Raw genomic sequence first — 10,000 nt, forward strand, 5'->3', positions numbered from 1 at the left:
TGTCTTTTTTTCCTACTTCTTTCCTTCCTTCCTTCCTTCTTGTCTTCGCTTCCTTCCCTTTCTCCCATCTTTTCCTCCCTCTCTCCCTCCCTCCCTTCCTTTCCTCCTCCCTCCCTTCCTTTCTTCCTTTCTTCCTTCCTTCCTTCCTTCCTTTTTGTTAATGATCTGGCCCACATCAAATTGGGCTGTATGTGGCCCTTTAATGAAAATGAGTTTGACACCCCTGCTCTAAATAAACACTTTCTGACTTTATCTTTGAGTAACTTCAAGCTGTTTCTGCTCTCCAACATAAGAGCACTTCTGCAGATGTAAGGTCCGTGTTTTTATTTGTTTTTACCGCTGCACAGCCTCCAGGTACGACTCCAGCCACCAGGACGGGGGAGTCTCCTCTGAGCGTGAGACCCAGTCCTCCTTCTCCTCTCTGCAGGCAGATCAGACGCATCGGACCCCAGCGAGCTCGAGCACAGAACACAGAGAGAGGCCCCTGAAACACGAGGATGAATTATTTAAACATAAATTCTTGTAGACTACATATATGTGGTTTAGTCAGGTTTAAAGGGTTAAAATGTGAAAATAAACGTATGAATAACTTCTTTTTTTGTGGACTCAGCATCAAATTTCTGCTTTTAATCCATTTTGAGAGAACATATTAGAGGATTATGGTAAAAATGTCTAAGTGGTGTAACCATAAAAACTTTGTACCAAATAATTCAACTTGCTTAAAAACAGTAAATAGTCAATAAAACAGCATATCAACTAGTTTGGCATGATCTTACATTATAACTTATATATTAAATAAAGCTAATGGAATACTATTGTTCTAAATATTACATTTAATCTGGGTAACCATGGAGATCAGGACACATTTACATTTATTTAACCCTCCTGTTGTCCTCGAGTCAAGGAAGGAAGGGAGGGAGGAAGGAAGGGGGGAAGGAAGAAGGAAGGAAAGGAGGGAGGGAGGAAGGAAGAGGGGAAGGAAGAAGGAAGGAAAGGAGGGAGGGAGGAAGGAAGAGGGGAAGGAAGAAGGAAGGAAAGGAGGGAGGGAGGGAGGGATGAAGAAGGAAGGAAAGGAGGGAGGGAGGAAGGAAGGAAAGGAGGAAGGAAGGGGCAAGGTGGGAGGGTAGGACAGAAGGAAGGGAGGAAAGAAGGAAGGAAAAGAGGAAGGCAGGGGGAAGGTAGAGGTTGTGGAAAGAAAGAGAAGGAGGGAGGGAAGGACACATGGAAGGAAGGAAGGGAGGAAAGAAGGAACAGTTGGGGTCAATTAGACCCGGGAGGACGACACGAAGGTTAAATGTAGTAATTATTAGTATAAGTCCACTTAAATACACTGTAGGTGATAAAATATTTAATATTTATCATTCTTTTGTGGTTACACCATTTGACATTTTCAGGAGCATTACATATGTCTCCTGTGTGTATTTATTTGTGTGTATTTGTGTGTCTTACCAGTCTTTGGAAGATATCAGTAACTTGGACTGTGGAGAAGTTGGTTGGGATGATGTCTGGTTTCTGATGAGTGTGAGCTGTTAACAGAAGTCACCACAATCACTTCCTGTCATCCATTATTAGATTTTAACTACCACGGGAGTACGTCGAGTTTGAGTTAACACCTCCACGCTAAACACCCAGGTGCAGCCAAGCCAGCCTCAGCTCCACCAAAGGACCATTTTGGAGTGTGGGAGTCGCAGCAGAGCCGTGATTGATTCCCAGTTAAGACACTCTGGTAAGAAATGCTTTACATTATGGGCTTAAAACTGCCTTCAAATGGAAAATAACAGGATTTTAAACATGCAATTCAAAATGCGATTAATCGCGATTAACTGGAAATTCTGTGATTAATCTCGATTAAAAAAATGAATCGTTTGACAGCTCTAAATTAAATACTTACACTGTATCTCTGGAGCTTCTGCCGTCTCATCGAAGTCGTCCTCTCGGTCCAGCTCGGAGTATTTGTCCAGAGAGCGTTTGTGTGTGAGCGACAGGACGTCCTGCAGGATGTCCATCTTCCTCAGGATCTTACACAGACTGTGGACTCGCATCGCCTCCTCGTGTCGGATCACCGCACGACGAAGGTGAGCTTTACCTTCACACAGTAAAGCAGAAATCATATATCATAGATCATACAGGGTATTAATACCTCTTTAACCTTCCTGTCGTCCTCCCGGGTCAAATTGACCCGTCTGTTTTGACTGTTCCTTCTTTCCTTCCTTCCTCCATCCCCTTTTTTTCCTTCCTTCCTCCCTCCTTCCATCCCTCTCTCCTTCCTTCTTCCCTCTGTCCTTCCTTCCTCTTTTCCTTTCTCCCTCCCTCCTTCCTTCCTTATTTCCTCTGTCCTTCCTCTCTTCCTCCTTTCCTTCCTTCTTCCTTCCTCCCTCCTTCTCTTTCTCCCTCACTCCTGTCTTATTTCCTCTGTCCTTCCTTCCTTCTTCCTTCCTCCGTCCTTCTCTTTCTTTCCTCCCTAATCCCCTTTACTTCCTTCCTTCTGTCCTTCTCTCCTCCCTCCTCCTTCTTTCCTTCCTTCTTTCCTCCCTCCCTTCCTTCTTTCCTCTGTCCTTCCTTTCTATTATTTCACCTTTAAAGTAGGTGAAGTTGTGTCAGAAACCTCTACTTATTATTAGTAGCTTTGATAAAATGCCACCAAAAGTCTCTAATATATTTATAAAAGTTAAAATGTCTCCTGGTGATCATGAACTCACCGAACTTTCTTCTGTTTTCTGGGTCTCGTAGAATTTGGCTGAGCTGCGGTCCTGCAGGAGGACTGACGTAGAACTGGAGGAAGGCTTTCTCTGCTTCCTCGTCACAGTCTTCCCCCTCCTCAGACACTAAAGAGCAAGATAAGATAAGATTTTCCTTTATTAGTCACACAATGGGGACATTTGCATTATTATAGCAGGAAGTGGACTATAAAAAATAGAAAAGCATCAATAAGACCAGAGGTGTCAAACTCATTTTCATTAAAAGGGCCACATTGATCTGATGTGGGCCGGATAATCAACAGGAAGGAGAGAGGGAGGGAGGGAGGAAGGAAGGAAGCAAGGAAGGAAGGAAGGAAAACAAGACAGGAAGGTAAGATGGAAGACAGGGAAGAAAGACAGATGTAAGGAAGGAAGAAAAGACAAGAAGGAAGGAAGAAAAGACAAGAAGGAAGGAAGGAGAGAAGGAAGGAAGGAAAACAAGACAGGAAGGAAAGATGGAAGAAAGGGAAGAAAGACAGATGTAAGGAAGGAAGAAAAGACAAGAAGGAAGGAAGGAAGGAAGGAAGGAAGGAAAACAAGACAGGAAGGTAAGATGGAAGAAAGGGAAGAAAGACAGATGTAAGGAAGGAAGAAAAGACAAGAAGGAAGGAAGGAAAGAAGGAAGGAAGGAAGGAAGGAAGATAGGAAGGAAAGATGGAAGAAAGGGAAGAAAGACAGATGGAAGGAAGGAAGCGAAGACAAGAAGGAAGGAAGGAAGGAAGATAGGAAGGAAAGATGGAAGAAAGGGAAGAAAGACAGATGGAAGGAAGGAAGAAAAGACAAGAAGGAAGGAAGAAAAGACAAGAAGGAAGGAAGGAAAGAAGGAAGGAAGGAAAGAAGGAAGGAAGGAAAACAAGACAGGAAGGAAAGATGGAAGAAAGGGAAGAAAGACAGATGTAAGGAAGGAAGAAAAGACAAGAAGGAAGGAAGGAAGGAAGCAAGGAAGGAAGGAAAACAAGACAGGAAGGAAAGATGGAAGAAAGGAAAGAAAGACAGATGTAAGGAAGGAAGAAAAGACAAGAAGGAAGGAAGGAAGGAAAGAAGGAAGGAAGGAAGGAAGATAGGAAGGAAAGATGGAAGAAAGGGAAGAAAGACAGATGGAAGGAAGGAAGCGAAGACAAGAAGGAAGGAAGGAAGGAAGGAAGGAAGGAAAACAAGACAGGAAGGTAAGATGGAAGACAGGGAAGAAAGACAGATGTAAGGAAGGAAGAAAAGACAAGAAGGAAGGAAGGAAGGAAGGAAGGAAGGAAGGAAGGAAAACAAGACAGGAAGGTAAGATGGAAGACAGGGAAGAAAGACAGATGTAAGGAAGGAAAGAAGGAAGGAAGGAAAACAAGACAGGAAGGAAAGATGTAAGAAAGGGAAGAAAGACAGATGTAAGGAAGAAAATATTCTGATTATTTGGTTGAAACTTACACATGTGATCACAGAGTGCAACAGCAGCGTAGTAGTGTGAGAGAGCTCGGAAGTGTTCAGCTTTGACCTGAACCATCGACGCCCACGAAAATGGCACGTAGTCCTTCATCAGCGGCTGCGTCATCGTCTGCTGCACCAGCAAGTAGACGTCCGACACCTGCAGGACACAACCAGGATGTTACACAGCGAGAATCAGCAGTAACTATGACAACGACAGCGAGAGAGATGGAAGGAAGGGAGGGAGGGAGGAAGGAAGGGAGGAAGGGAGGAAGGGAGGAAAGAAGGAAGGGAGGAAGTGAGGGAGGAAGGGAGGAAGGAAGGAAGGAAGGAAGAGAAGACAAGAAGGAAGGAAGGAAAGAAGTAGGAAAAGAAGACAGGATGGATGGAAATATGAAGGAAGGAAGGAAGGAAGGAAGGGAGGGAAGGGAGGAAGAGAAGAGAAGACAAGAAGGAAGAGAAGACAAGAAGGAAGGAAGGAAAGAAGTAGGAAAAGAAGGAAGGAAGGAAGGAAGGAAGGAAGGAAGGAAGGAAGGAAGGAAGGAAGGAAGGAAGGAAGGAAGAGAAGACAAGAAGGAAGGAAGGAAAGATGGAAAGAAGAGAAGACAAGAAGGAAGGAAGGAAAAAAGTAGGAAAAGAAGACAGGATGGATAGAAATATGGAAGGAAGGAAGGAAGGAAGGAAGGAAGGAAGGAAGGAAGGAAGGAAGGAAGGAAGGAAGGAAGGAAAGAAGTAGGAAAAGAAGACAGGATGGATGGAAATATGGAAGGAAGGAAGGAAGGAAGGGAGGGAAGGGAGGAAGAGAAGAGAAGACAAGAAGGAAGAGAAGACAAGAAGGAAGGAAGGAAAGAAGTAGGAAAAGAAGGAAGGAAGGAAGGAAGGAAGGAAGGAAGGAAGGAAGGAAGGAAGGAAGAGAAGACAAGAAGGAAGGAAGGAAAGATGGAAAGAAGAGAAGACAAGAAGGAAGGAAGGAAAAAAGTAGGAAAAGAAGACAGGATGGATAGAAATATGGAAGGAAGGAAGGAAGGAAGGAAGGAAGGAAGGAAGGAAGGAAGGAAGGAAGGAAGGAAGGAAGGAAGGAAAGAAGTAGGAAAAGAAGACAGGATGGATGGAAATATGGAAGGAAGGAAGGAAGGAAGGAAGGAAGGAAGGAAGGAAGGAAAGAAGTAGGAAAAGAAGACAGGATGGATGGAAATATGGAAGGAAGGAAGGAAGGAAGGAAGAGAAGACAAGAAGGAAGGAAGGAAAGAAGTAGGAAAAGAAGACAGGATGGATGGAAATATGGAAGGAAGGAAGGAAGGAAGGAAGGAAGGAAGGAAAGTGTGCAGCTGTGAGTTCGGAGAGTCAACAAGTGAAGTGTTGAATTCAATATTTGACTCTTCAGTGTGACTGACCCGCGCCGCTTCCTGTGCCAGGCGGAGCTGGGAGGTGAAGTGTGTGTCCTGCGTGGTGAGTGTGACGCTCTCAAACACACACTCCTGCACCTGAGCCACCATCAGACGCACCAGCATGCAGAGCGACGGCCCGCTCATGTCCAGACTCGGAGCGTTGGAGAAGTTGTCTTTAAGGTAATTAAATGCTCCTGAAAAATAGAAGATGAAGATAAACGTGTATAAAGATTTTAATGTAGAGGTGAAACGTAAAGTCTGTTTATAGTCAAATGATAGAAAGTTCAAACTGCTGTAACGCTGTTGTTGGTATTTAAAAATGCCGGGTTTGATTCTTGTGTGGGACGTCGGCCCGGCGAGGAGCCCAATCCAGCCCAGTTTCCTTCCTGTCTTCTTTTCCTTCCTTCCCTCTGTCCTTCCTGTCTTCTTTTGTTCCATCCTTCCTTCCTTCCATTAGTCTGTCATTCCTTCCTACCATCTTTCCTCCCTCCCTTCCCTCTGTCCTTCCTGTCTTCTTTTCCTTCTTTCATTCCTTCTTTCCTCCCTCCCTTCCTTCCCTCTGTCCTTCCTTCCTTTGTTCCGTCATTCCTTCCTACCATCTTTCCTCTGTCCTTCCTTCCATCTGTCATTCCTTCCTACCATCTTTCCTCCCTCCCTTTCTTCCATCTTTCCTTCCTTCCTTCTCTGTCCTTCCTGTCTTCTTTTCCTTCCTTTCTTCATTTGTTCCATCCTTCCTTTCTTCCTTCCCTCCTCCCTCCCTTTCTTCCATCTTTCTTTCCTTCCTTCCCTCTGTCCTTCCTGTCTTCTGTTCCATCCATCCATCCTTCCTTCCTTCCCTCTGTCCTTCCTGTCTTCTGTTCCATCCATCCATCCATCCATCCATCCATCCTTCCTTCCTTCCCTCTGTCCTTCCTGTCTTCTGTTCCTTCCATCCATCCATCCTTCCTTCCTTCCCTCCTCCCTCCCTTTCTTCCATCTTTCTTTTCTTCCTTCCCCCCCCATGTCCTTCCTTCCTTCTTTCTTGTCTTATTTTCCTTTCTTCCGTCTTTACTTCTTACTACGTCGCACTCATGACTCTTCCAGTGACTCTCTGACCAATCAGCGGCCGGCAGTCTGATGACATCACATTTTAGTATCGATTCATCATAACTGTGTATGAAGTTAAAGCTCGTAGTCTCATTCAGCTGTGTGTGTGTGTGTGTGTGTGTGTGTGTGTGTGTGTGTGTGTGTATGTGTGTGTGTGTGTGTGTGTGTGTGTGTGTGTGTGTGTATGTGTGTGTGTGTGTGTGTGTGTGTGTGTATGTGTGTGTGTGTGTGTGTGTGTGTGTGTGTGTGTGTGTGTGTGTGTATTACCTGCAGCTCTCTGAAAGGCGTCTATAGCTCTGTCTATGCCGGCCGTGGCTGAGCGATCCTGCCGCGCTCCGATCTGCGTGTACAGAGCGCCGATGTTGAACAGCACGCTTCCTTTCTCGAAGGCCAACGCTCGCTGACACGACGGGACGCCTGTCAGAGAGTCGTACCTGAGAGATGGAGGAGGAGGAGGAGGAGGAAGAGGAAGAGGAGGGATGAAGTCGTTTAATGCAAATCTGTCTCATGAATCATTTACTTTAAATTATTGGACCTCTACTCTTAAAATGAGGTCTGTATTTATGTCTTTCCTTCCATCTGTCCTTCCTTCCTTCCTTCATGTCTTCTTTTCCCTCCTTCCTTCCTGTCTTCTTTTCCTTCCTTCCTTCTTGTCTTTTCTTCCTTACTTACATCTGTCTTTCTTCCCTTTCTTCCTTCCTTCCTTCCTGTCTTCTTTTCCTTCCTTCCATATTTCCATCATGTCTTCTTTTCCTACTTCTTTCCTTCCTTCCTTCCTTCCATTCATCTTTCTTCCCTTTCTTCCAAGTTTCTTTCCTTCCTTCCTTCCTTCTTGTCTTTTCTTCCTTACTCCTTTACATCTGTCTTTCTTTCCTTCCTTCCCTCCTTCCTTCCATCTTTCCTTCCTGTCTTCTTTTCCTGCTTCCTTGCTTCCCTCCTTCCTTCTTGTCTTTTCTTCCCTTTCTTCCATCTTTCTTTCTTTCCTTCCTTCCTTCCTTCCTTCCTTCCTCCCTCCCTCCCTTCCTTTCTTCCTTCCTCCCTCCCTCCTTCCTCCTTGTTAATGATTTGGCCCACATCAGATTAAATTGGGCTGTATGTGGCCCTTTAATAAAAATGGCCGCTGCTCTACTGTCTCATCTCATCACTAGTTTTTAATAACCCAGCGTCGTTCCCGTCTCTAAATGTAGAAGCGTTTCCTGTCGTACCAGTGGAAGTGAACGCCCAGGTTCCTGTGTGGAGGGAAGAAGCGCTGGTCCAGGTAGTACAGCTGGTTGTAGTACTCCATCAGCAGCTCCAGACCGGCCTGGTTACGACTGGGTGTACGCATGGCCTGCACCCAAAAAAACAACAACAAACAAACACACGACTGAAATGTCACCGACGGATTATCACCGTGTTTCATCAACACACATTTCAGACCTTTAAAGGTTTTTCCTTTTCAGTGAGAGCAGCAAGACGAGAAACTATAAGAACACTATTAAAACTGAAGTTAAGATACACAATGTTAAATGGAAGGAAGGAAGGAAGGAAAGGAGGGAGGAAAGGAGTAAGGAGGAAAAGAGGAAGGAAGGAAGGAAGGACATGAGTAAGGAGGAAGGAAGGAAATGAGTAAGGAGGGAGGGAGGAAGGAAGGAAGGAAGGTAGGAAGGAGCAAGGAAGGAAAGGAGTAAGGAGGGAGGGGGTAGGAAAAGAGGAAGGAAGGAAGGAAGGAAAAGAGTAAGGAGGGAGGGAAGTAGGAAAAGAGGAAGGAAGTAAGGAGAGAAGGAAGGAAGGATGGAAGGAAGGAAGGCAGGCAGGCAGGAAGGAAAAGAGGAAGGAAGGAAGGAAAAGAGGAAGGAAGGAAGGAAGGAAGGATGGAAGGAAATGTGGAAAGAAGTATGGAAGGTGGAGGGAACAAAGAAAGAGGGAAAGAATGAAGGAAGAATTAAAGAAAGAGGGAGGAAGGAAGTAACAGTCAGAAGACAGGAGGGTTAAACTCATCTTGAAACCTGCAGTAACTGATGATAGATGATTTTGGCCACTTGGGGGCAGCAGAAACAAGTACAGATGACATCACCTTTTTAACTCCACACACACACACACACACACACACACACACACACACACACACACACACACACAAACACACACAAACACACACACACACACACACTGAGGTACACTCTGTCCCTTTTAAAACCAAAGTAATAAAAACCAAATCTAACAGTGATCTGGACGTATGACGTTAGATGAGTGAGTTTATTAACCTGTCTGAGCTCCATAAGCTCTTTGATCTCTTTGTCGTAGAGCGAGCTGTCCTCTCCGTAGTGCTCACAGATGAAGTCCTGAGAGATGAGAGAAAGAAACACACACAAGTTATAATAAATCTGTTTCATAGACAAGAGTAAGATAAGGAAGTAGATATTCTTTGACTACATATGTTATGTATAAACTATTACGCCAGGAGTCTTTGTCCTTCGTTTTCACACTAGTTGAATAAAGTTCTGTGTTCAGATGTAACTTATAATTGTTAACGTAAGAAGAACATAAAAAGATTTGGTTGTTTGAGATTAAATATTATCTTAATTTTGTGTCTTTGTCACACAGAATAAATCAGGTAAATGGAAATTGGTTGCAGCAATTCATTGATCAACAGAAAACAGGAAGGAAGGAAGGAAGGAAAGGAGTAAGGAAGGAAGGAAGGAAGGAAGGGAGGAAAGGAGTAAGGAGGGAGGGAGGGAGGGAGGAAGGAGTAAGGAAGGAGGGACATAGGAAAAGAGTAAGGAAGGAAGGAAGGAAGGAAGGCGGAAGGAAGGAGGGAGGTAGGAAAAGAGGAAGGAAGGAAAGGAGAGAAGGAAGGAAGGAAGGAAGGAAGGTCTAATCAAATCAATCCATAAATCAATCAATAAAGTAGTATAACACCTAAATAAAAAAAGTGTCCCTCCTTCTTGATTCCCTTTTTCTAAATACAATAATCGGCTATTTTGTTCAGACTTTTATTTTGAAAAAGAAAAGGAAATGAGATGCATCGAAGCTTCACCTGGATGGAGAGAGTGAAGTCAATTTCTTTGGTTTCCTTTAAGCCGAGTGGGATCATGGGAACGTTGACAGCCTCACTGTGAAGACAAATAAATACAGTTTATATATCGGGGGGTCAAACATGAGGCCCGTGGGCCAGAACCGGCCCGCAAAGGGGTCCAATCCGGCCCACTTGACTTCCTTTCTTCCTTCCTTCCATATTTCCTTCCTGTCTTCTTTTCCTACTTCTTTCCTTCCTTCCTTCCTTCCTTCCTTCCATCTGTCTTTCTTCCATCTTTGCTTCCTGTCTTCTTTTCCTTCCTTCCTGTCTTTTCTTCCGTCCTTACATCTATCTTTCTTCCCTTTCTTCCATCTTTC

The 10,000-nt window shown here is 44.4% G+C and overlaps 1 protein-coding gene across 1 annotated transcript in view; it reads right to left on the reverse strand.

The window, feature by feature from the left end:
- Positions 1 to 10,000, reverse strand: part of LOC128354802 (rhophilin-1-like) — a gene marked incomplete at both ends in the record, with an annotated part of 21,346 nt that overhangs the window by 1,507 nt on the left and 9,839 nt on the right. The window contains 10 exons of the mRNA XM_053314957.1: positions 338 to 484; positions 1,450 to 1,526; positions 1,892 to 2,086; positions 2,700 to 2,825; positions 4,155 to 4,311; positions 5,546 to 5,733; positions 6,893 to 7,059; positions 7,831 to 7,955; positions 8,872 to 8,949; positions 9,645 to 9,720. Of these exons, the coding sequence (XP_053170932.1) occupies positions 338 to 484; positions 1,450 to 1,526; positions 1,892 to 2,086; positions 2,700 to 2,825; positions 4,155 to 4,311; positions 5,546 to 5,733; positions 6,893 to 7,059; positions 7,831 to 7,955; positions 8,872 to 8,949; positions 9,645 to 9,720 (1,336 nt within the window). The remainder of the gene's footprint in view (positions 1 to 337; positions 485 to 1,449; positions 1,527 to 1,891; positions 2,087 to 2,699; positions 2,826 to 4,154; positions 4,312 to 5,545; positions 5,734 to 6,892; positions 7,060 to 7,830; positions 7,956 to 8,871; positions 8,950 to 9,644; positions 9,721 to 10,000) is intronic.

This window comes from Scomber japonicus, unplaced genomic scaffold (assembly GCF_027409825.1).
Source record: "Scomber japonicus isolate fScoJap1 unplaced genomic scaffold, fScoJap1.pri scaffold_609, whole genome shotgun sequence".
NCBI classification, from domain to species: Eukaryota; Metazoa; Chordata; class Actinopteri; order Scombriformes; family Scombridae; genus Scomber; species Scomber japonicus.